Genomic DNA, 27,036 nt, shown 5'->3' on the forward strand with positions numbered 1-27,036 from the left:
TCGCAGATTTCCGCTCATCGGCACCGGTAATCAGGTATTGGCACTGATATATACCTAACAGAGGTGCTGATCTCCACTTATTGGCACCGATAAGCACCAAAAATCGTCGATTTTCAGTTATCAACGATTTTTGTTTATCGTCACGCCATCAGAACAGAACCCCCGCCAATAACCGGGGACTGACTGACTAGTTTATCAATGTCAATCCATTTTTATATCAGATTCTATGTGAAAAAGGTTACTCCCAGCTTATCAGCTACTCAGGATAGACACAACTAACTCCAGTTTATCATCACCATTAGATTCTATGTTAACAGTGTTACTGCCAGCTTTTCAGCAATCTCACCATACCAGGGATCACAATCAATCTTCCCTTAGGACCTACTATTTATGTGAAATTTCATATCTATCTCCCTCGCAGCACATTAGTAGCACATCCTGTTCATGAACATAATTACCAGTGTTCAGTTTTTGAATCTTACAAATCGGGACAATATGAGAGCATTGCCTAAAATCTTGTATGCCCCTAATGACCAAAGCAGCAAATTACGTCCTAGCTGTCAGTCAACTTTTGTGGGTCACAAGTGAGAGAGAGAGAGAGAGAGAGAGAGCAGCAGCATTCAGTACTCTGTCACAATGTAAACCACCAAAACAGGAAGGCTTCTCTGAGGTAATCATCAAATCACAGGGCTCAAACCATTCACTAGATATTCTAGGGTTCCATTAAGCATTACTGTTCACAATGTGCATAAAACTAATGCTATAATGATTTTTCATAAAAAATCTAATAATAAATATGAAATAGTACTTTAGTAATTATAATTTAGTATAATTTATTGAAATCATAAAGAATTTATTGAATTCATCTCCCTGCATAATTAGATTTTGTTCAGAAATCTAAGTATGGAACCCCTTGAGAATCTCTGCTTTAGACTTATGGTATCTACAGTATTTGAATTATTTACATACAACCATAGTAAATAAAATATTTTCCAATATAGTAGATGTATAGCATTTCATCTCAGTGTCTTTAGCAAGTCATCTCTATATCTCTATAAAATAAACACAAAGCAAGTGTATTTTCTTGAGCTACAAATTGGCTGAGCAAGCTGATTAAAGGATAATGGAACATCTGAGGTTTAATGGCAGTGCAATCAACAACAATTTGGACATAAAAGAGTAAAGTGGCAGATTTGATGGGAAAACATTATGTGGTTTGAAGATTAACATCAACATACCATATTCTAAAGCATAATACTTAATAAGGTGGAAACTAAAACCTTTTTCAGTTATGTGATAAATAAACATTAAGACATGGAAGCATTCGTATCCGGCCAGTCACATGGGTGAATATTCAATACGATGATCAGTGATAAGGCAACATTCATCATTAAGAAGTTTAACCAGACTGGAGTCCAAATACTTGGCTATCAAATGCCCTGCTCAAACACTTTGTCTTTAATTCTACGATGAAAACCTTTAAGAAACAAAATTGCATTTCTTAAAAAATTTTACAACTGGACATGTAAAAAATCATTAAGATTCTGACAAATATAACATTTTTATAATAAAACAAGGTTTTATTATAATTACATAGCTATTAGTTTCTACTTTTAATGGCAGCCTTTAATTTGAAATTCACAGTAATGCTCTACTGTTTTGGTGTAGGTAAGTGCCCCGCCCATTTCAGGGGGGGGGGGAAGTATAGGTACAACATAGCTGAAGAGCTCAGTTCATTTATGCTCATGTCCATGTGTGGGGAGGAGGGAGGGCTCCAATCATGGAATTTCTTGGCATGTATATATAAAAGACCTTATTTTATTATGAAGTATAATTTTTATATATGTAACTTCTCAAGTAATTACATAGCTGAATACCACATTGACAGGTGGGGGATTCATGGACATGTACTACTCAAAAACATTTATAAATGAAAATGAATTTGAAATACATAAAAAAGCTAGCATTGCAGAAATGGTTGTTGTAACTTTACCTGGTGAGAGCACTACAGCAGGAAGATGCTGCCCCTTGGTTGTTGCTTAGCCTATCTTGATCCATAGGGACATGACCAGCAATATCAGGAGTTGTTCCACTTTAAGTGGGAGCTCTGCTGTCAGGGAGTACTCCTATGACTGCCAAAGCAAAACAATACAAGTACCCTTGCCCTGGGCATGGTATAGTAAAAACCAAAACCATATAAATTTGTTACCTGTACACCAAATTAAAAACAATACCCATCCATTAAAAGAAAAGATTGGTGGGTACTCCAGTACCAAATACCCTCAGGCTTCCCAAAACTCGACAACCTTACACAAGGTGAGATGATAGAGGAAATAGAAGTAGCACTTCTACCCCTCGTTCCCTAGTGTCATGCCAGCCACGGATAAAGGACCTAAAGTACTGTAGTCTTCGAATGCTGTTCCCACATCGCGTAAGTAGTGGTTGGCGAAAACTGATCAACACTTCCAATAAGTCGATAGAATGATTGCAGAAAGGGAAAGATTACGCTTAAAAGCCAACGACGTGGCTACTGCTCAAATGTCATGGGCTTTTACTTTAAACAAGAGTAAGGCATCTTCCTGAATACCCAAGTGAGACTCAATAGTTACATCTCTCAGAAAGGAGAGAGCATTCTTGGAGAGGACGTGATGGGTTTTTGACTGAACATCAGAAGATACAAAAATCCCCTCTCATTTCCTTGGTTCCCTCGAGGTAGTGTTTTAACGCTCTCACTCGGCATAACACTCTCTCTTGGTCCGAAGGTCCAAGTATCCCTGTATGGCTCTTGATAATGAATGATCGAGGCCATGGGTTGGAAGGGTTTACGTTCTTCGCTAAGAACCCTAGGATGAATGTGCATACTGCATCTTCTTGAGAAGCCACCTTGCTTATCCAGAGCTTGTAACTCAATGATCCTTTTTGCTGTGGCCAAAGCAACCAAAAAAAGTTTCCTAGATAAATCCCTGAATGATTAAGTGTGAAGTGGCTCAAAAGGGGGACCTGAAAGCCAACGTAACACCAAGTCCCAGTTCCAAGAAACTGAGGTTTGCATTTTCTCTTTCAAGGTGTCAAAAGACTTAATTAAATCAGATATATCTAAACCTCTATGTTTGAATACTGAATTCAGCAAAGAACTGCAGCCTTTGACTGTGGATGATGAACCCTGAAACATCCTCAGATAAAGTAAAAATCTGCTAGTTGGACTAAAGAGGTCCCAGATGAAATACCACCCACTTAGCCTGGTAGTTTGGTAGAAAAGTCGTGTCAACATTTAGCAATAGCGTTTGCAACCTCTCTTGAAAAACCTTGCACTCTGACAATCTTCCTGACAGTCTGAAGCCTGTCAGAGCGAGAGTGGACAATCCTTGAAGGAACCTCTTGAAATGAGGTTGTTTGAGCAGATTTTGTTTTTGTGGAAAGAGCCTTGGAAAGTCTGCGTCGGAGAACACTGTTAGGTTTGGGTTCATCTAATGTAGTGACTCTCCTACAAGAAATCTTCCTTCGAGCCACCACTGAAGGTCTACTTTTATTTCCGGAGTGATGGAGAAGATGAACGAATCCGGTAGTCTTCCTGCTCCAACTGGCCTTTAGGAAGAATTGCAAAGGTCTCGCATGCAGTCTCCCTAAGGGCACAAAAATCTCAATGGAAGAGAGGGTTGCTGAGAGGCTCATCCAAGCGTTGGCTATGTAGGACTGGAGATCGGGAAAGTGTCTGACTTTCTGAATGCAAAGCTATACTCTCTTGTTGGATGGAAAAACCCGAAAATTCTGAGCCTATCTTCATTAAGGATGAAGACAGACTAACGACTGAGATGGGACTAGTTGGGATTTCTGTTGATTGATTAGAATGCCCAAGTCCTGGGTGAGCAGTAAAGTTTTCACTTTGTCCCCCAAACATTTCTCCCTGGATGACGACTGTAGGAGCTAATCGTAGATATAAGCATACCATGACGCCCATCAAGTGAAGCCATTGCAATAGAGGGGCGAGTACTCTGGTGAAGACTTGAGGGGCTGTGGACATACCGAAGCACAGATACCAAAACTGGAAGACTGTCCTGGAATACAAACCTGAGATACTTCCTAGAATCCTGGTGTATTGAGATATGAAAGTAAGCGTCTTTCATGTTGATGGATACTATCCAATCTTCTTGTCGAATAGCAGAGAGAACTGAGTGATTCGTCTACATTTTGAATTTCACTGTCTGCACAAAGAAGTTCAGAGCGCTTACGTCCATGACAGGTCTCCAACCTCCCAATGACTTGGGAACGACAAATACTGTAGTCAGTTGTAAAACCCCTCCGAGGATAAGTCCTCTACCACCTCTATTGCTCTTTTCACAAGAAGAGTCGAAACCTCCTTTGAGAGGGCCGAAAATCTCTCTGAGCCTTCTGAATTCGCCTTCAAGGCGATGGATGAAGACGTTAATGGGGGTTTCTCCTTGAATGGGATTGAATACCCTTCTTTGAGCACCTTCAGTGCCAATGGCTCCACAGATCTTACTTCTCATCTTTCCCAAAACTGAAGCAGTCTGGCACCCACTGGGATACGGAGGGCCGGATCCTCACTTGCTAAAGAAGGATCTGGAGGTCGACTTCTTGCTGATTGGCTGAACAGATTTAAGGTTTAAGTGTGGGCGAGGTTGTGCCCTTCCTCTGGCCCCTCAAAAGGGCCATGGTTGAATGGAAGAGAAGGATCTCTGATTACAGGAAACTGTAAGATTACGGTTCAAATTCTTAGGCTGTTTGGTTGATTGTGCCAGCAGGTCATGAGTTGCCATCTTTTGAAGTCCCGTTGCTACACGTTCTACCGTAGCTCAAGGAAAAAGACTGCTTTTGTCCCTCGGAGCAAAAAGTAGGGAGGATCTTTCAGCAGGGGTAACTCCTTTGGTGGTGAACAAGCACCACAGCTCCCTTTTCTTGAGAATGACGGTTGAAAAAAGTGCAGCTAATTCCCGGGCCCCATCTCTTATTGCTTTATCAGCGCAAAAAAGTACCCTGAGCCAATCTGATGCAAAACTGTCTTGAAGGGAAGCACAATCCTTGGTTTTTTAAGTTAAGGCCCCCATAGTCCAGTTAAGGAAACTGAAAATTTCAAACACTTTAAAGGTGTCCTTCAATACATGATCCAATTCTGTGGGGGAAAACATGATCTTGGCCAAGTCCAATGAAGATCTGCGTGCAGGATCAATGAGGCTGGAGAAGTCCCCTTGGGAGGAGACAGAAACTTCCAAGGACGGACCTTCCCTGGTCGCATAATACACATATCTCCTTTTAGGCAGTCGAGACGGAGGAGAAAACAGCTTTGCCCATCTCCCTCTTCTTGGATAACCAAGCATCAATGCCTGACAACGCTTTCTTGAAAGAAATGGATTATACCATCTTAGAAGCTTGGCAGTTCCCACAGGCTGTCGTAACATAAAGGCAGATCTCGGAGAAGACAGCGCTGCAAGAGAAAAGTGGGAAAACAATAAATAAAATAATTCAGGAGGGATGCATAAGACAAAGAAGGTTGTTCTTGTTCTAATTCCTCCTCTGCTGAAGAAATAACGGAAAGAGCCAAGTCTTGTTGAGCTTCCTCTGTCACCTGAGGAGTAGTCGAAGGCTTCTTTAGAAGTTCCAGGATATTATCCAAACGACAATGAATTGGGATAAGCAAGGAGTCTGAGTCGGAGGGAGAGGTTCAGATGTCAACTTTAAGCAAAGGGGAGGGACCAAGTCCTTAACAACAGGTTGCCCCTCTGTTAATGGAGAATCTGAATCAGAAGGACCTTCAGAAATCAGAGAATAATCTAACACTTTGCTGTGTCTAGCTTTCATTGATATCAGAAGCCACTGGGCAAACTGTTCCCATTGGATGCTTAGGGGCCACTGGGGGCTTTGATCCCATGGAGCAATCTGGTCCCTTTGGACAACTGAGATCCACTTGGCACCTAAGAGGCCATTGGGCGCTTGGAAACCACTGGGAACTCTGCACCGTCCCAAAAACTACAAGAGGGTTCCTGGTCCCTATGTCGCTTACATGGGACTGAGGGAGCTTGTTCCTTTACCGCAAACCTTTTCAATGGCCTGGAAGAGTCTTGGAAACGCCAGCTACGGCCTTTGGGCTCGTTAGAGTCTGATCCACTGGAAGATAAGGTGTGAGGGTCCACTTGTACACCTTTCCAGCAGTTATCCACCGATACCTGGGAAATAACAACAGGTTCGGCTGAGGAAGCAACTACTCATGGGCAAACCCCACTGACCTCCCTTGGACTTATGGTTTGCCTCCTCCCAGGCTTAGGGGAGTTTGGCAGGGACCTCTGTCTAGGAGCATTGGTGGGACAAGTAGCCACCCCCTCCATTGGCAAGACCCTTGCACCAGGATCACTAACACTTACCTTGTCTAAAAGGACTTTCACTGAAGCTCCTATCTGAGCAACAGTATCCACTAAGTGTCAAACTTCTTGTCAATCCAAGCTTTGAGACTGGCAATGGCACTAGGTTCAGAAGGATAGAAGCCAAGTAATGGAGTAGAAGGGAGTGCAAGAGAACTGGGAATAGGAGAAAAAGCAGTCACAGGTGTCGAAAGAACCGGTTTAGGTGAAGAAGACACTGATGCCCTAGCCTCCGCTCTAGCAACCACCTTTATCTGTCTAGCTTTTTCTAACTTGTCTAAATGAGAAGTTAAAATTTTCCATTTAGCGTCGTCCCAGTCTTTGCCCTCTTCGCATGTCAAGTCAGGAGAACAAATTTGTCCTCGGCAATAATATCAAATAGAATGTAAATCATATTTAGAAGATGTCAACCTGGTATTGCAGCCTTTGCTACAATATTGGTTACCAGAAACACTAGTGTCTGACATAATACGTCACAATCAAGACAAATAATCCAACTAAGCTTGACTAAGCTAAGTAATTTAGCGCAGAGGCTAAATCCTTCATCAAATCCTTTGATAATAAGCAAAACCATCCAGTGAACAATCCTGACAATTCAAAACCAAGCTGCTTAACAACGATGTTGATTCGTTGAGCTGCAGAAACGAACTAAGATCTTCAGCTATGTTGTACCTATACTTCCCCTGGAAGTGGGCAGGGCACTTATCTGCACCAAAACAATAGATGACCTTGAATTTCAAATATAACGCTGCCGTTAAAAGTAGAAACTAATAGCTACGTAATTACTTGGTAAGTTACACACATAAAATTCCTTAAATGACTGAAGGATTTACATGAACGTCTAGCAAATAAAAGGAAGAAAAGGTGGTCTGGCGGGGCCACACCCCCACATGCAACACCTAATGAACCAACACTTTCTTACTGAATGTCAATGACAGCACAATGCCCCTGACCTCATGAGCTCTCACCTGGACTGCGCACTCGCACGATGAGTCATATGCCCGTTTGATTGTCTCACAGAGCCAGAAAGAAATAGAGCTCTTGGACATCTCTTTTTTAGCCGTCAGTACTAATGAAGAAGTATCGACACTCAGGTCTGAGATGTTTTACATATAGTACCACAGCACTCTAACAGAACACAGTAACAACTCATCTGGGTTACTATCAATGAAGTCCTCAAAGGAGGGGACTGAGGAGGACTCGAACCTGTCAGGGACCGACAGGTTTTGAGTTTTTGCTATGAAATCCAAGACAAATTCAAGCAAGACAGCTCCTCATCCCCACGAGTACATTATACAAGAGGCCATGAGGCTTGCCTGCCCTCTTTGCCAATGTCAGGGTTTATAGGAAAACAATCTTTAGGGTCACATCCCTATCTGACAACTCTCATAAGGGCTCACACCAGTGACGAGCCAAACTCCTAAGGGGCATGAGTCTTCTCGGGACAAAACTGTTTGAACCTTCCCAGGAGCATGGAGATCTCCCAGGAAGAGGAGAGATCTACTCCCTTTAGCTGCAAGACTTGGCCTAAGGCAGACCTATAGCTTTTAATGGCCTTTATCTAGGTAGCTGAGGAAGTCCACTAACTGCTGAAGAATGTCTCTGACCAAAGACACTCGAAGACACCAACTACATAAGATGGCCCATTTTCCCTGACAGACAGCCACTGAGGACTTAATGTAAGTATCCAAACATCTTCACACTCAAGCAAGAAAAGCCTCTGGCTCGGAGGAGAAGCTGGATAGTCTCTATGTGTGAAGTGCCAGAGCTTGTACATGCTGGTAATATTTCTTCTATATGTGTAGCTGACATAACAAGCTGTGCCACTGGGGAATCTCTCTTGGGACCTCCAATAAAAGAGCTAGTAGGTTTGGATACATCTTGGCATGTAGCCACTTGCGAACCACCAGTCACCTTGAGATTTGGGGTGATCACCACTCTGCTGATCACCCTTTGGATCAGGAAGAATGGCAAAAAAGCCTAGGCAATCAGGTTGTCTCATGGGTGTTGAAAGGCAATCTCCATTGCTGGCCATACATCCAGGACTATTGAGCAGAAGACCAGAAGCTTCCTGTTATGCTGAGTGGCATAAAAGGAATAGCCTGTCTGCCACACAATTGTGCATGGGCCAATCCATCACTATTAACTGTCTCTGGCTGCTAAGCTTGTCTGTAACTACATTATGAGAGCCCAGAATGTACCTGACCTCAGCCCTACTGAGTGGTCTACCACCCACTTATGCACCTACATCATCAAATGATACAGGGGAAGAGAAGCTAACCCCATTTGTTTGCTGAAGTATGCCACTACCATGGTGTTGTCAATCACCAACACCACAAAGGGTTCCAACACTCAATCCTGGAACTCTTAAAAGGCCAGAAAAGCTGCCTTCAGATTAAAGATGATGTGAAAGTGCCAGTGGTTCAGGTCCCAAACACCTGAAACCAATAGCTTGTCCAAGTATGAATCACACCCCTTGTTGGATGTGTCCAAAAACAAAAAGCATCTCCAGAGGGTGAGTGCCGAGTGGCCCTCCTACTGTGGTCTAGCCACCAGGCTAAATCTTCCCTATCACCTCAGAGAGGAACTGGGAGAAAAGGAGGGCCTCTCACTGGAGACCAGAACTCCTTCAGCCTCCACTGGAGGGAATGGAGTTGATACCACCCATGAAGGACCAGCTTCTCCAGCATACCCAGATACTTTACCCTCTGTTTGGGTGAGATCCGATTTCTCATAGTTTATCCCAACACCCAGGTTGCAACAAAACTCCAGAAGGCTGTCTCTGTCCTGTATCAACTGGGATAGTGAGCACACCAGGACTGTCTAATCATCAAGATACTTCAGACGACATAGGCCGTGTGCATGGGCGAGGGGGGCAAAAGTCTAATATAAAGTACCCTGAATTGATAGATCCCTCCCTCCCAAGGGTAAAGTGGAGGTACTTCCAAGAGGACCGATGGATGGGTATTTGAAAATCTGCATCCTTGTGGTCCACTGAAAGCATGAAGTTCACCTCTCTGATGGAGTCCAGAACTGAGTGAATGTTTCCATCTTGAATCTGGTTTGACAAACTATTTGGTTCAATGGAGAGGTTGATGACTGGTCTTTTCCATCAGAAACAGGTGATTGTAAAACTCTGAAGACTGATCTTGAATGACTTTCACTGAGCTGTTCTTCAGCAATGCATTTACCTCCTATGCATGGAAGTGGACCAGTGAACAAGCAAGGGGTGGTGGTGACTCAAAGGGCAGTAGATCTACCACCCAAGTCTCCATGTCACTGCCATGTTGCCCACTGGCTTGACAGGCAACCCTCACTATTAGCAGCTGGTGAGGAGGAACGCCACCCTTGGCGTCCTCCTCCCCTCTTCCCTTTGCTTCCTTTCCGAGAGTTGATGGGAGGCTCAAAAGAATATGACTGAGCCCCTTTCCCACAGGGGCAGAAGAAGACTGGGATCTTCTACAGGGAGCAGAAGCACTCTGGGACTTCCTCTAATCTGATGAGGAGGGGCCAGCTGAAACCCGAAGGTTTGGCCGCAGCTCCTCTCAAAGGCCTGAGGATTTTATGGGACACTATCTGGTGGAGGAGGATCTTGTTGTCAACACACACTCTTTACCTTGCTCCAAGGGAAGAGAGGTAGACCCCCGGACCAGTACACTCCTGAGTGCAAGTACCAACTCCAAACCTATGTACCTTAAGAGTTGACATAGCACTGCATCCTGCCTCTTCAAGACTAGGCTGGACCACAGGTTTGCTTTCTGTTGGGCTAGGTAGGTAACTGCCCTACCTCCAAATAGCAGGAGTCTCTTGAAGGAGGCATTTTCATCCAAGGTACGACAACCAAAAAAGAGGATACCACTTTCAACACCATGCAAGACCAAAGATCTAACCATGAAACTGCTCGGAGCACAGCCATGGCAGTAGACTCCAAAGCTGCCGTCTCCATCTAAGAGAGGAAGGCCCCCTTTACATGGAGCTGGTTCAGCAAAAGGCCAAGAGACAAACGAGTCCAGAGCTGGATCTACCTGCAGTGTCAATCAGGATGTTATTTCCTCTGACAAGCCAGGGATGGAGGAAGTAACTTACTAGACAGCTGGGCCAGACCGAATTCAAGTTGGGACCAAGGCAAGCCAATCTAGGGCCTGGGTTGTCTCCAAGAAATTTTTTTGGTCTTGATAGCTGACAAAAAGTCTGTGGTTGTAGCCACAGTCCCTTCCTCAAGATCATTATTGTCATGAATGTGCCAGATGACCTCCTAAATGTGCCTCTGCACCTCAGGTGTGTCTGAGTCTTGGAGCTAAGATCCCTCAGATCCCTACAGGTCTTGGTCCTCCCAGAACACTCCCTCAGCATAAGAAAGGAGCTCATCAGAGCCTGGCGAGCCCCACCTCCTCCACCACTTGGGCATATGATCTGCCTGGTCTAAGACCAACCGAGGAACAGAGGCCTCCATGGGAGGGCTGGGAAGAGTGCCAACTCTCCAGATACCATTCCCAACTTCTCAGGAATACCTGAAAAACAAGTGACAAGTGGAGTGGTCCTGGGCACCCTTGCCCAGCCTAGTAAAGACGGAGCCCCTACCACGTGAGTGATCAACCCATGGTGACAACATCCACAGGGTTGGGTAGAGCAGGCTCATTCCCTCAATCATTGATGAGAGCTGTCCCGCAAGCATGCCCCAGCCTTCTGAGAAGCTGAAGCTTCTGCAGGAAGGGAAGGCTGAACTGGGAATCCCCTCTTACTAGGTCTCGGTGATTACGCTGCTTGGGCCATGTCACTTTCCTAGGGCCCCTAACCCATTCTCATGGCAGAACAGGGGGTATGGGGATGATGATGATGATGATCACGAACACCTGCTTGTTTAATTCTTGCATGCGCATGTAGGGCCTTACTGGCAGAGGGTGGTATAGGTACCCTGGCCAGCTTGGCCTACCTGGTTGGCCAGGCCAGCACCTGTCCGCCTGAGTTCCAGGGAATGCTTCGTAGTGGTTGCACCCTCACACCAGCAACAGGTGCAGTGGTGACCAGTATTCCAGTAAAGGAATCACAAATGACCTGAAACAGGTTTTATCACTGTTATAAATATATGAGGCCTTACAAACAATACCTAACTTTCATGCAAAATTTTCTGAAACTTTCATTAGATGTTTCTCAAAAGTATGATGCGAGTCAAAAGTTACACCTAGAATAGTTAAAGCTTAAGACTCATTCAGCAAAGTCCCAGCCACCTGAAAGGGAGGATGGGGTGGAAAATCTGTAAGAAATCTCCTAATCAACAGTGTTTTCATTTTACTAGAGTTCAGGCTAATACCCCATTTGCTGATCCGATCCATGTACCAACTGAGGCTGAGGGCAGCTTCATTTCTTAGAAGAGGTTACTTTACTACACCCACAAGTGTTGCATCATCGGCATATAGGCAGCCCCCGGTTAATGGTGGGCTTGGTTAATGGCAATCCGGTTTTATGGCACTTGTCCGGTGATGAAAATCAGCAATTTTTGGCGACGAAAATTGCCAATTTCCGCTTATCGGCGCCGATAATTGGGTACTGGCACCAATACTTACCTAACAGAGGCGCCGATAACCAAAAATCAGCGCTTTTTGTTGCCGATAAGCCACGAAAATCGCTGAAAGAGCACCGAAAACCGCTGAATTTCGGTTATCATCACACCCTTAGAATGGAACCCATGCCGATAACCAGGGACTGCCTGTACTGAACAATCTTGTTTTCCAGGCCAACAACCATATCACTTGCATATACACCAAAAAATAAGTGGACCAAGAACATTACCCTGTGGAACTCCAGACACAATAGGTCTTGGTTCATTAAAGATACCATCAACAGCAACTCACTGCTGCCTACCTGTAAGGAAATCTTGAAGAAAGAATAAATTTACCAAAGTACAGCAGGTATATTACATTAAGTACGAAGTTTTCATAAAACTAATATTGTAATACCTACCTGAACACCTGAATTACCCCTTAATCCCACTAGCCCGAACAACCTCAATTACCAATCCCCCATTGGGAATTTTAACAGCCAGCGTTACCGATGCTGCAGGAAAAATCTTGTCACTGAGCTACCACAACAAACGGTTGGTAACACTAACACAGGTGTGTGCCGACACACCCACTTTTCGTCAATTGTTTTATTCAAGGTCAAATTGATGTGGGGAAAGGAGGGTGGGAATCAATCAGGTGTTCTGGTAGGTATTACAGTATTAGTTTTGTTATGAAAACTTCATATTGCAATACACTCCCTGAACACCTGAATTAGCCCGATAAACAACATTTAGAGGAGGAGGGATCAATTCTATTGCACCCCCCCTTTACCAACCGCAGAGATGGTAGCTCACCAATCTGCTCTGCATAGGCTATCTGTTTATTTCTACACGCAGAGATGGTAGCTCACCAATCTGCTCTGCATAGGCTATCTGTTTATTTCTACACTCACCATAACTATCGATGTTTTTGGTGAAGAGACAAACTGGAGAGTACTTTGATCGTCAGTCAGGTCAGTCTTGTCTCCGTCCATCAACCTCCCATGTGGCTATTCAAAGCCTCTCATGTATGGAGGGAAGTGAAGCAGTGTGCAGAGCCGCTGTCCCTCCAGGTAACCTGTCTGGGTTGAGCAAGGGTCAGACGACCGACCAGCGACGAAGTATCTCGGCGTCAACAAGAAGCCTAACCTACTTGAGCACCCCCTTGGACTCTCGTAGGGAAAACTATCAGACTACAATAGTTAAAGAAATCTAATTCCCTGTGATTATGCTATCACTGCTGCCTAAAAAGGAATTCTTCTATCTGGTTAACCTACAAACCAATGGACTAAAAGAATATCCCTTCGGTTAAACGGAACACACCCTAGATAATAGAGTTAGTCCCACTAATGGACTAAGAGAATACTCCCTCAGTTAAAATGAACGCACCTAGAGTTAGTCGCTACACACAGACTAAGCGAATACCTCTCCGACGAGGCGAACTGAACAACTCTTAAGTGAAAGGAAGTAAATACTGAGATGGATTTCCAAGTAGCCACTTCCAGTATAGAAGTGGCAATACTTCAAAAGCTGTGTGCTCGGGGTAAGACAGGGCTTGAAGAGGAAGAGAAGAAGAAGAAGAAGAAGAAGAAGAAGAAGAAGAAGAAGAAGAAGAAGAAGAAGAAGAAGAAGAAGAAGAAGAACCCAGAGAGGCCTGGGAAATTACCTCCCTCAGAAAGTAACTGATCACATTCGACAGCGAACAGGAAGGAGTCCGTGGAGAGACGAAAAGTGTACGCGGACGAGGATGGAGTTTTTCCACCTTTGACAAATAAACTTTCAATGCTCACACCTGGCATAAATCCATCTCCGCTAGGTCGCCAGCAACAAACTCCTGCAGAGAAAGAACTCTGAACGAACAAGGAAGAGGGTTAACTTCCGACTCTATCTTAACCACAAATTCCGGTAGAAAAGACAAATGCGTATCATTTCCTGCATAAGAAACCAACCTAGAAATTGCCTGAAGTTCACCCACCCTTTTTGCTGTAGCTAAGGCCATAAGAAAAAGCACCTTCTTAGTCAGCTGTCTTAAAGTTAAGAGCTCCAATGGGTTCAAAAGCATGGAAACGTGGAAAATGAAGTACTGTACTTCCGACAAATCCCACGGAGGAGCCCGATTCAGCAAAACAGGACGTTTCAATCTTAAAAAAACGCAATAAATCATGGATGATTTTGCTAGTAGAAATTTCTGGGAGATGGAAGCTAAATGTACAGCTAAGCATCGAGTGGTAGCCAGTAATAGCCGAATACAAAAGTCCCTTGACTTTTCTAAGGAATAACAGAAAATCAGCTATCTTAGTAATAGAAGGTCTAGAAATGGAGTGACCTTCCTTAAGACACCAACTTCTATACATTGTCCATCTGACTTGGTAAAGTTTGCGGGTTGACTTTCTCAAGCTGAAAGAAAGCTGCCTAGCCACAGCTTTAGAGAGTCCGGTTTGTCTAGCTGCTCGCTCGATAGTCGCCATGCAACTAGGTTCAGCACACGAGGGTTTGCGTGATAATGATGGAAATGCAGTTGTCTGAGATCTTTCCACATGGCTGATTACGTGATGAATGAGCCCAAATGGAGGAAAGGCATATACAGGCAGTCCCCGGTTAACTGCGATCTGGTTTTACGGGGCTTGTCTAGCAAAGAAAATTGGCAATTTTCGGCACCGAAAATTGGCAATTTTCGCCACCGAAAATTGCCAATTTCCGCTTATCGACACTGATAATTGGGTATTGGCACTGAAACATACCTAACAGAGGCGCTAATAACCGAAAATCAGCACTTTTCGGAGCCGATAACCCCCGAAAATCACCGGAAAAGCGCCAATTTTCGGTTATCATCTCGCCCTCAGAAATGGAACCCTGCCGATAACCTGGGACTGCCTGTACCTGCATTTGATTCCAATTTTGCAGCATCGCATCGGTGCCTATTGACATGGAGTCCGCCACTGGTAAAAAGTACACTGGAAGAGGATGGTTTATCTCGTCGCGAATAAATCTACCATTGCAGGCCATTTCCGGAGAATCTGACATACTACGTCCCGCGCCAAATTCCACTCTCCCCCCAATACCTAACAAGAGCAACTTAACGAATCGGCCAGCACACTGAGACTCCCCGATATGAATTGGGGAAGGAGAGAAACCTTTTCTTTGCACCATCTCAGGACTCTCTGAGCTACAATATTGAGATCTGTCGACCTCGTGCCTCCCAAGCTCTTCAGATACGACACGGCAGTTATGCTGTTGCAAAACAGAGCCACTACTCTGTTGAGCACTAATCTGAAAAATACCTGAGGGCCTCTTCTACAGCCCTGAGTTCCCTAAGATTGATTGATTCCTCTCATTCCCGATCCCCCCCAAAGGCCTGAAGCCTGGGTTTCCTCCAAGGTTTCTCCCTGATCTGGGGCATCTTTGTACAGATGAACATCGAGAAGAGGGGAGTCGATAGACCTTCCGGATGGCAGATTCCCTTCTTCTGACCACCACAGAAGATCCAACAGGCAATAATTGTTACAGACTATGAACGCGTTCCCGTTGCGTAAGTCCCAGTGATTCCTGAGACATACCTGACGAGAACGCACCTGGCAAAGAGACCCTGGAATTGAGAGAGAGAGAGAGAAGACATTCTCCCTAACAGGATTCTCCAAGGTGATACCGGCTGTTGCCTGTTGGACGGGAACACCTCTACCTGTTGTAGGACCGCTTGTATTCTCTCCCAGGTTGGGAAAACCCTCAAAGGAAGTGAAGGAATCCTCATCCCTAAGTCATGGATTGAGTTGGTACTAGGCAGCTCTTGGCAAGGTTTAGTTGAATTCCTAGTACCCTGCACAGTTTTAAAAAGAAGTCCCTCGCCCTTACTATCTCCTCTAGAGAGGAGGCAAGGATCAGCCAATCGTCCAGATATCCAAACATCCTGTATCCCTGACGATGCATAACTGCCGACACAGGAGACGTGACCTGTGGTGATGTGGTCAGCCTGAAGGGGAGAACTTTGATCTGGAAGGTGATGGCGGAAGACATGAACCTGGGGTACCTCCGAGAATCCTGATGAACAGGAATCTGGAGGTACGCGTCCTTTAGATCCACCATGACCATCCAATCCCCCTCCTGACTGACCGCAGCACCGACTGTGAAGTCTCATAAGAAACTTCACCATTACCACCCGACGGTTAAGGCTCGAAAGGTCTAAATGGGCCTCCACACACCTCCGGCTTTTGATGCAATGAAGACTCTGCTGTAGAAGCATGGAGAGAGAGGAGCTGGTTCCAACGCCCCCTTTTCCAACAGGGCCCGAATCTCCTTCGCTAGAGCCATTCCCCCTGATGGAAGACGGGGAATAACTCGGAAGGTTGACAGGGGAGGAGGACAGAGGAGGAAGGGAATAGAAAGGAATTCGATAGCACATCCTCAGGACCTCTACAACCCAATCCTTCTGAACTTGCCAAAACTGAGCGAGACAACCTCCCACCGGAACAGACGAGGGACATATCTCCTACTTGGTAAAATCCCACGACGATGAGGGTCTAGAAGCAGACACCGATGCCACCTTGTTTGCAAAACGCACCCTCTTGGGTGTTCTAGGGGGAGACTTCGAAGATGTTCTCTTGGAAAAAGAAGACTTGCAAACACTTCTAGGGGAACGAGAACCCTGGGCTGCTACCCTTATCATAGCCTGCTGTGATTCAACGGCTGAACTGGTGGCGGCAAAATTTACCACACTAGCCACATCCTCCTCCCTGAACAAGGAATTGGCTAAAGCTAAAGGAGCTCTGAGGAGAACCCTCTTATGGACGTCCGGATAATGCGGGGGAAGATGACTAAGATAGAAATCCCGCCTCTTCTTACTCACAAAAGTTGTCGATGAAGCCAAGGCATTAGCCTGATGAGCCAGACCCATTGATATGGAAGTTATTAAACTGTCAAACAGTCCTGGATCCAAAGGGATATATCCATCATTCTTTAAGAAATCCATTGACCCTGACAACATCCACAGAGAGTGCGAAAGAGCCTCGGTCTGATTACGTAACATGTCTTCTAGAGCCGCCGCTTCCCTAACGGAACTCCCTACAACATGAGACGATGCCGGAGACCTAGACAGGATTGCCTCAACAGATTCGTTGAGTGACAACCTGACACCTGCCAAAGGATTACCACGAACTGAATAGATCACCTTGTGAGGGGAAAGAAGAGAAATGTCCTGCCTATTAGAAGTCACCACCGATGCCAGATGACCATTCGCCCCCTCCAAGGCCTGCCTAACTCGATAAAACCAAACCCGTCTGCTCGAAAAGGGAACAGGAGTTGGCTTAGTGGCATAGAATGACTCGAATAGAGACTGATTTGATGCATGCGGTTGGTCCAGAGCTCTTGCTTGAGGTACTAGGAAGTGACATACTCAAGCATACATCTGTAGTCCTTACCACTGGAAAGAGGCCATTCCGAATCCTCTGGAATTTCCTGAATCTCCGGATGAGAATCCTGTTCTGCCATGTCTGAACGGTCCAAGACAGACGAAGGAGGAGGAGCTGAACAGCGCCCAAACGATGACGAAGGGTATACAAACAGACTGCCAAAGCCAGAATGCTGCATACCTACACCTAACCTGGTACCCGGAGCTGGATCCAAATTGTTGATTCCACAGGGAGGAAGAGAGGAAGGAGCCAAGAGACCCGGAACCGCTTCCACATTGCTTCCAAAGGGGAGCCAAGTGAGAAGCTGAATCCGCGTTACTAAACCCTGCAGGAGGATGCTTCAGCAAAAATGTTTGCGGAGGGACAGAAGAAGATGAAGAAGAATAAGAAGGGAGAATGAAAGAGGTAGGAATTACCGTATTTGATGGCTTATAAGACTCATGTCTGCATAGGACGCATCCCAATTTCAGCAGGACATTGAGGGAAAAAAAAATAAGGTTTCCTAGCCTATACTCATATGATTTTGGTAAGTAAAAACTGTAGTATTAGGTTATCATATGCATATTGTTTCTTACCAACAGAATCAACAAAAACATTAATAAAGAAGTTATTTACCATATTTATATTTATCAAAATATGTATTATACAATCAGCCATTTACTACGATCAAATGTTTCGTCTGCTGCTGAAAGCTACCTCATAGGTTTACCAATAGACTGCAACACATTCATCTGTAAACATTGTTTCTTACCGCAGAATCAACAAAAACATTAATAAAGATGTTACCTACGGTAATATATGTTATATATATCCATTATATATTATAAAAGTATGCAATCAAAGGGTAAAATCCAATAAATAAAAATGTTTCCTATGTAACGGCTCGAGTCTCGTGAGCAACTGAACAAAGCCATGTTATTATTCTTAAAAGAGAATGCTAGCACGAGTTACGAAGTGTCATCTCAACGAAGCCTTGTTATTATGCCTAAAGAGAATGGTAGCAGGAATTGTCAACCACCAATTGATCGAAGCCATGTTGTTATGCGTAAAGAGAATGTTAGCAGGAATTGCCAACTACCAACTGAACGAAGCCTTGTTATCTGTAAAGCTCTCGAGATAATCACCAATAGGTGGCAGCACACGTACTGTAAGTCTGTAAATGTGGAATGTGGCGATCCGCTGTAGACGACGATAATGATATTAACACATTTTAATGAAAATATTGATAACAACAACGTAGATATTGATTATAATACTAGCAGTAGTAATTGCGGTGATGTTAAGTGTGATAATGATAAATAATTGTAATAAACTTTGGTTTTTAATAGGTTATTAGGATAACACCGAATGTTAGGTTAGGCTACAACATCTACGTGACGTTCATGTATAATTTCAGCCCAAAATTCTTAAATTTTGAGCCTACATTATGTACATAGGACGCAAGGGGATTTTTTAGGCCATTTTTTTATTAAAAAAGTGCGTCTTATATGCCGTCAAATACGGTACCAACAAAGCTTCCAAAGCGGAAAAAGTGGGTGATAAAAACCTCCCACCGATCTGAGAAGGTACCGCAAGCCCAGTCAGAGCCATGGATCGCAAACCTGAACTATAAGCAACCAGCAAACTCTGGAAAATACCCGGAATACCTAATGCTTCAAGTAGAAGCAAGGGGTTGCGTATACCCGAAGGGAATGAACCTGAAGCACCTAAGGCCAAATTTTGCCGAAGCTGAGTTCTCAACTGACCGGAAGATCCTCCTACCAAAGAAGGCTGGACTGCGGAAGGGAAGGCGGAAGACAGAGGAATGGTGTACGAAGAAAAAGTTACCTGAGAAGAGGGGGATCTTGGGGTTCGTAGAAAGAGGGGAAGCAGAAGATGTGGAAGCCACAGGAAGGGCAGAAGAAGAAAGAAGCCGAAGATGAGACTGAAAGGGGAGCAACAGAGAATGTGGGCAAGGAAGGTGAAGTTACAGATAATCCAGAGGAAAAAGCAGAATCCTTAGAACGAAGGGACAGAAGGTAGACCAAATCCGCCCCTCCCTGATAATCCTGAAGCATGTCTGACATAAATTCCGGACACTCCTGAGTCACATATTCTCTAATGTTAGAAAACCAGTTCAACAAACAACCTCTCACCAAAAGTCTATACCCTTTAGACAGACCCAACAAATCTGCATTATATTCTGCTACATCCCCAGACCGATCACGCGAACCACTCTTAGAAGCCGAAAGAGGCACACCCGAATCCACTTTACTAGATGGAGGCAATCTTGCGCCAGATCGAAACAGAAGCGATGAAGGCAAAAATTTTCCCAGAGCACAAATTCCACTAGAAACCAAAACCCCAACTGGAGAATGAATCTGCACATCCTTCTCCTCACTATCTAATCCCGACCTATCCGTCTTAGTCATACCTAGCTCCTGATCCTGCCTAATGTTTTCAACATTGAATTTTTCAACAACACTACAAGGGGGTTTGGGGGGGGGGGTACTTCACTGTCTACTCTGCGCCGAGGGGGCCAGCAGAACCTACCCACTCGGAGGCTTGAGATTCTCCATTACCATCAGCACCCGTTAGGGCTGGTTCTGGAACAGACAGGGGAACTGAAAAAGAAGAAAGCTTAGACATCCTAACACTACTACTATCCTTGCTTGAAAATTGTTGGAAAGGACTAGCTACTAAATTTGTCATACTACAGGCAGTCCCCGGTTTACGACGGGTCCGGCTTACGACATTCCGAGGTTACAACGCTTTTCAAATATATTCATCAAAAATTATTTCCTGGTTTACGACGCATGTGCCGGAGTTATGACGCGTTGTATGCCGATCCGACGGAAGAAATATGGCTCCAAAATGGCAGAATAATAAAAATTTGGAGTTTTTTTAATGAAAAACTCAATAAAAATGCAGTTTACATTGTTTTCAATACACCCAAAGCATTAAAAGTAAGGTTTTCTTAGGATTTTTAAAGATTTTCGACTATTTTTCTGTTTACGACGATTTTCGGTTTATGACGCGGTGTAAAAACGGAACCCCCGTCATAAACCGGGGACTGCCTGTACTCGTAATCCTATCTTCTAACTGTTTAACTATCTCTGAGCTCGTTAAATCTGAAACTGAAGCCTAAGGTCCTTGAGACAATGAAGAATCCGACAGCTTTTGCTGCCTTTGCTAGCCAACGACTTGCGATGGCGAATGTGATCTTCCATCTGCTCTAATGTCCAATCTGAGCATTCACTGCAACGCATTTGTACATTACATTGAATCTTTCTACATGCCTGACAAATGGAGTGTCTATCATGTCTCAAATTACTAATCCATTTCTTGCAAGACGAGCAGGAGCGATGGGCGTTGGCATCCACGGTCATAGGGACAGACGAAGTCAAGGTGGAAGGCGCGGTAGTGGCAGGAGAAGAGGAAGACTTGTCCATAATGATCAATCAAGTTTCAAGAACTGGTGAACCCAAATCTAAAGATGTTCCACGATGAAATACCCAGAAAGGCTGAGAAATCCAAGCAGGTCATATATCCAGGGGCAGTCAGTAAATCAAAGCAGAAGGTCATAAGTCTGGGAGAAAGGTCAGTAAATCCAGTACAGAAATCTCAAATACCAAAGAGGAGTTGAGCAATAGGATTAAATCTCGCCCTGCTGAAGGGAACAACCATTCAGCAGCGCGAACAAAAAGCAACTGACGAAAAGTGGATGTGTCGGCACACACCTGTGTTAGTGTTACCAACTGTTTGTTGTGGTAGCTCGGTGACAAGATTTTACCTGCAGCGTCGGTAACGCTGGCTGTTAAAATTCCCAATAGGGGGATTGGTAATTAAGGTTGTTCGGGCTAGTGGGATTAAGGGCTAATTCAGGTGTCCAGGGAGTGTATTGCAATACCTCTCTTGGTCTTGCTGGTCTCAGATGCTGAAGGGGTGGTTGTGGCAGAAACTTGACACATCAATACTGAAGCGGAAAACCTTAACGGGTTACCCTGTGTGCACGGAGTTTGTGTAAAATAGTGTGAGTGAGAGATGGGCTGTCAGACTTCAATGAGCACCCTATTGCTAAACTTTTGTAATAAACAAGAAAATGGGAAACTGAGTCTCACTGACTAAACCACCACCTATGACACATGAAGCTACCATAACGACACTTATGTCCCTTGCAACATTGTTCATGTTTTTTCTCCATATTCAAAAGGAAAAAACACTTCCCTAATTATTTATGATCAAGGAGGAAAGGCACTGTAGCGAGATGCCCACTATTCACAAAGGATAAATGAAAATTTATCAATTTCAACTGCTCCAGCTCATGCTGGGGATACTACTCGACAAATGGAGACAATTTCTATTCCATAGAAACAAATAATCTGTACCCTGCATTTTATCTTAAAAAGTATGCACAAACTTGGACACCTTTACGATTATGTTAAATAATATCAATCAGCTGGTTGACTGAAAGCTGACAGATCTGATCAAGATAAATAGAATAAAACAAAATATTATGAAACCAACCTGACTCTCAGCCTCATTAGGCATGATGGTTATTCTCTGTTAGATTACTACTAAAGTGCTGGCATCATAGAAGAATCATCGCAACATCAACATCTGAAATTAAAGCACAAAAAGCAACTGTAATATGCTTGTACTAGGCTACTTCATGGTACAAACAAAGTAAATGACTGCTTAAATTTAATATCTGCTATAGGATGATCCAATGTACATATATTTACACTGAAACTTTTGCATTAAAAAAATTGTGAGAATTATTTACAGCTCTACAGAATAATAAACCTACCTATTATGAACACTACCTGAAACTCTTAAAATTGTGAACACTAGCTACTTAAAACTGAACATCACCCTGCAACTTGAAAAATTGTGGAAACTAACCCCAACCCTAAAACAAACTAATAATAATGTGGCATACCTAAATACTTTAAAGAAAAATTCAGCTGACATGGACAAAATTCTGAAATCCTTCTTATGAAGCAATAAAAACGAAGAATGAATTTGTTTCACAGATAAAAACCAAACATCATAGTAACTTTATTAAATCCTTTGGTAAATCCCACATAAGAAGGCCAAACCTAGGGATAAATATCTAGAAAAGTTTAAAAAGCCTTCTCTAACAGTGGGAGGCCACAATCTCACTTGCCAAAAGCTATCATTTCTTAACTTGACAAGACCAGAGATCTATAGTATACTTCAGCAAAGGGAATGGGAGGAGGAAACTCTTGAGCAGGGGAATTGTACCTATGAATGTGAACACAGGCAGTACCCAGTTATCGTGGGGGCTCCGTTCCTGATGGCGTGGTGATAACTGAAAATCGGCGATAACAGCACTTATCAGCGGCAATAACCGGGGATCGATGCTGCTGTTGGGTGGGGATTGGTGCCAAAAATCCAGTTATTGTCGTCGCTGGACAAGCGCTGTAAAACTGGATTGCCGATAACCAGGGACTGCCTATACAATTCAAGAGCTATGAAGCAATTATTGTACTGATGATCCAGTACCTCACAATCTTAAAAGTTTTTCCTTGAAAACACAAGACACTGGCATATCTCACAGTCCTTGAGGTTTCTTTTACCATTTATGCAAAAAAATTTTCAGCTCTCCTAAAACTTTCAAAATTTTGCTCACACAGGCACACACAACAGTCAACCCCCCCATATTTGCGGAGGATGCATACCACTACCCCGCACGAATAACTCAAATCCACAAATACTTAAAAGCCCTCTAAAAATGCTTAGAGCTGCCTATTTTCATAGTTCAAAACACCAAACCCTCTAAAAATGCTTATACCTGAATCTTTTATTAATTTTACCCACAAAGTGCATTTAGTCACGAGAATTTTATGAAAATACAGTAATTTGCGAATATTTCTCTATGAAAAATACCGTAAATAGGCGAATTTTCCATGAATAATGTGTACATGTTCGACAGAGAAACCCACAAACAGGTGAAGCCATGAATCCAGGACTGCAAATGGGCGGGGAACCACTGTATTGATATTCCATTTCAAGCAATATAGCAAATTTTTTAAATAATTTGCATTTTTCCTAACATACAAACCTGGTCTTTACATAGGATTTAGCTTGCAGACGCGAGCTGGAATGGCCTTATAACTTTCAGACAAGGTCGTTAACTACCAATGGTAAAGGGGCGAAGCCCCTCCCACTTGTTGGTCTGCACTCCACTTTGCCTTTTGACCCAGGTATCAGAATGAGGGGTGGCTGAGGTGGGCTGTAAATGTAATGACTTTAAGGTTTGTATTTCAGGAAAAATTGCAAATTTTCAATTTGTATTTATCCAAACATACAAAACTGAAGGTCTTTACATAGAATTTTGCTTGTGAACACAGGCTTAAATTTCAAACAAGGTTGTTGGTTACTGATGGTGGGGGGGGGGAAGCCCCGCCCACTCGTCGGTCTGCACCACTTCGCCTTTCGGCTCAGGTACCAAATGAGGGGTGGCTGAGGTGGGCCGTACATGTTAAGACCTTCAGGTTTGTATGTAAGGAAAAATGACATTTTTTTAATAAAATTGTTTTATATATACTTACCAAGTAATTACATAGCTATAGTTTCCTCTTGCATGGCAGCTTAAATTAAAAAATTCAAGGGTAACGCTCCAAAGTTTAGTGCAGATGACTGGTCCAACCTGCTCACTGGAATACCCGGAACGACTTAGCAGACAACCTCAGTCTGTTTATGTCATATGCCCATCAGAGGGTAAGCAGAAGGGCTCCAATCATGTAATTACTTGGTAAGTACATATAAAACTTCATTGTATTATCATCTGCAAACGGGAGCTTGGGCGCTTCGATGCTAGTTGCTGGGCGCTGATTGTAGAGATGAAGGTGCTGGGTAAGCAACTCCTGATGAAGCAGTTCCTTTATTTGATGAAGAATGTCTATGCACCACAAGGCGCTTTGGCGCCAATTTACGACCGTTGTCAGATAAGCTGAAGAGAATTGTTCTGGGCTATCCCAGTGACTGCACAATGGGCGCGCTGAACTGCCCTTCTTACAAGGAACAGGAGAAGAAATCTCAAAATCCACGGCACACCTTTTCAGCGGGAGTGACTTGTCCGCACAGCGCCGTGCGCGCCTGGGACTAAATTCTTCAGAGCTGGAAGACATACAGTGAGCACTCACTTGAAGGCCTTTCCAATGGCCTTTGACTGCAGTTTGGGATTCATCAACAGACTGAACCGAGGGGGCGACTGCTCGGGGGGCAGACCCCACCAACCTCCCTTAGGCTACCAGTTTGACTCCTCCCAGGTGCTGGGGAGTATGTCAGGGACCTTGGCCTAGGAGAATCGGCGGGCCGAACAGCCACCTCCTCCACTACCACTGGGCGCTCTGGCTCACTCTTATCCATTAACACTTTCACCAATGATGCTAATTTAGCGATCAATGGCACAATTAACTTGAAGCGAGTGTCGATTTTCGACTCCAGACTGACGATGGTGCTGGGATTGGAAACGTGAGAGCCAGTTAAAGGAGAGGATTGCACAGGTGGAGGAGATGGAACGGGATCGGAAGAAATTACAGGTGCAAGTGCATCCGACTTAGTGGATGAATCCTGACTAGCTAAAGCTTTACTAGATTCCCTAGCATTAGCTTTCCTCTTCCTATCTCTAGCTAGTTTCTTAAGATATGAATCTAAAATCTTCCACTTCTTTAAATCCCAGTCGCTGCACTCCTCACAACGTAAATCCACTGAACGCGTTTGTCCCTTACATTGAACACAAACAGTGTGAGAGTTGTAAGATTCTTCAGTCAGTCTAGTATTGCAGCCTTTGCTACAATACCTAATACAGTACTAGAACTACTAGTGTCAGACATCCTGGAAAATTCTACGACAAGTCCAAAAAATGCGCAAAAAGTCGTAAACCAATGATCAAAACTCGCTTAATACTATCTTAATTATGCTGAAAGGCTACGAAAATAAATACTTCACCAATCGAAGACAGAGCAAACAACCAGCAAAGTATAAATTTCAAAATTCAAACAGCCGGCAGAAACAAATTGAAGCTCTTTGCTATGTTGTACCTTCTTTTCCCCTGAAAGTGGGCAGGGCATGTCTCCATTACCAAAACAAACTAGTGTGACCCACAATTTCAAAATTTTAAGCTGCCGGTTAAAAGAAACTAATAGCTATGTAATTACTGGGTTAAGTTATTTATATAAAAATATAATTTTCTTTGATCTCACTGGGATTCAAAACAGTGATAAAAGACAATCAGCCAGATCAACAACCCATGTTTTCATTGTAAGATTTTAATGTTTGGCTGTGGAATCCCTGCAACTTTCGTCATACTTTTGTCCTAATGGCATGCGATATGAACTGATCGACTTTCAGCAAAAGTGGGGAGCATCATTAACTGATGCTATCTTTATTCTTGGAAATCAACACAGCCTAACTGTCCTACAGCACTAGATTCTTTTTTCTGCTATATATTTCTGAAGTGAAAGTGAAACAGAGGTTAAACTAACCATCAGAATATAGGTGGTTAGTATTGCTTTGGACTGTTTCTGCCAATGCAAATGCCAGTTTTACGATAAAATAATTTCATATATTCTTACCAAGTAATCACATAGCTATGAGCTTCCTACCTACGGCAGCCTAAAAATTCAAAATTCGTGGTAGCGCTAGTGCTTGTTCCGGCATAGGTACATGCCCCACCAACTATCAGGGACTGTGAGGAACAACTAAGCAAAAAGCTTGTTGTTCCTTACCGAGCAAGAGAGTGCTATATATAGGTATTGCCTCTGGTCGGTGCTCCTCTTGTCTTGCAGCAAGCTTGCCTGTAGAGCCCAGTCACTCCTGCTTGAGTGGAAACTTTGCAGCAAGGAAAGTAAACCCGTAGCTCACAAAGTTACAAAAGATGCCCTTGCCCTGGGCGTAGACCAGAATAGGACCATAACACTAATACCTACATCGTATTTAAAAACCACCACCCACACTCATAAAAAGCTGGCAGGCACTCCAGACACAGCATGGCTCCAGGCTTCGCTTCCCAAAACTCAACACCTTAATTCAAGGCAAAGAAAGCAGAGGGACAGAAGATTCTCTATGCTTTCTTTACCAAAATCATGCCAGCCACAGATAAAGATCCTAACGTGCTGCAGTTTTCGAAAACGATCTCTACGTCTTTGAGATAGTGTGCAGCAAACAATGACACCTCCAGAAGGTAGATTGCAGGCAAATCGAAAGAGACATGTTATGTCTGAAAGCAAGAGAGGTTGCAATAGCTCTAATCTCATGGGCTTTTACTTTAAAAGCCTGTAAAGCTTCTTGAATTTGGGAATGAGATTCGGTACAGTAATCAGATTTCTCAGAAAAAATGAAAGAGCATTCTTGAAGAGAGGGCAGGAAGGATTTTTGACCGAACACCAGACAATGTTCAAAGGACCCCTGATTTTATCAGTCCTCTGAAGGTAATATCTTAGGGCTCTTTACTGGACATAGAAGTCTCTCCTCTTACTCTGGTCCAAGAACATCTATTAAATTCTTCATAGAGGACAAATGGGCTACGGATGGGTCAGAAGGGTCCTCATTCTTGGCAAGGAATCCAGGCGAAAGGTAGCAAACTGAGTCCCCCTTTGAAAATCCAATTCTCTTGTCAATCGCTTGGATTTCACCAACATGCTTGGCCATAGCCATCGCTACCAAGAAGAGAGTTCTCTTGGTTAGGTCCTTCAGAGAGGCAGAGTGAAGA

At 43.8% G+C, this 27,036-nt stretch overlaps 1 protein-coding gene across 2 annotated transcripts in view; it reads right to left on the reverse strand.

Annotated features, from left to right (window-relative positions):
* elg1 (enhanced level of genomic instability 1) overlaps positions 1-27,036 on the reverse strand; it is a 260,212-nt gene that overhangs the window by 220,610 nt on the left and 12,566 nt on the right. For both annotated transcript variants that reach the window (XM_067121580.1, XM_067121590.1), the window contains exon 2: positions 21,822-21,914. In XM_067121580.1, coding sequence (XP_066977681.1) covers positions 21,822-21,845 — 24 coding nt within the window. In that variant the 5' untranslated portion in view covers positions 21,846-21,914. The remainder of the gene's footprint in view (positions 1-21,821; positions 21,915-27,036) is intronic.

This window comes from Macrobrachium rosenbergii, chromosome 2 (assembly GCF_040412425.1).
Source record: "Macrobrachium rosenbergii isolate ZJJX-2024 chromosome 2, ASM4041242v1, whole genome shotgun sequence".
Lineage (NCBI taxonomy): Eukaryota > Metazoa > Arthropoda > Malacostraca > Decapoda > Palaemonidae > Macrobrachium > Macrobrachium rosenbergii.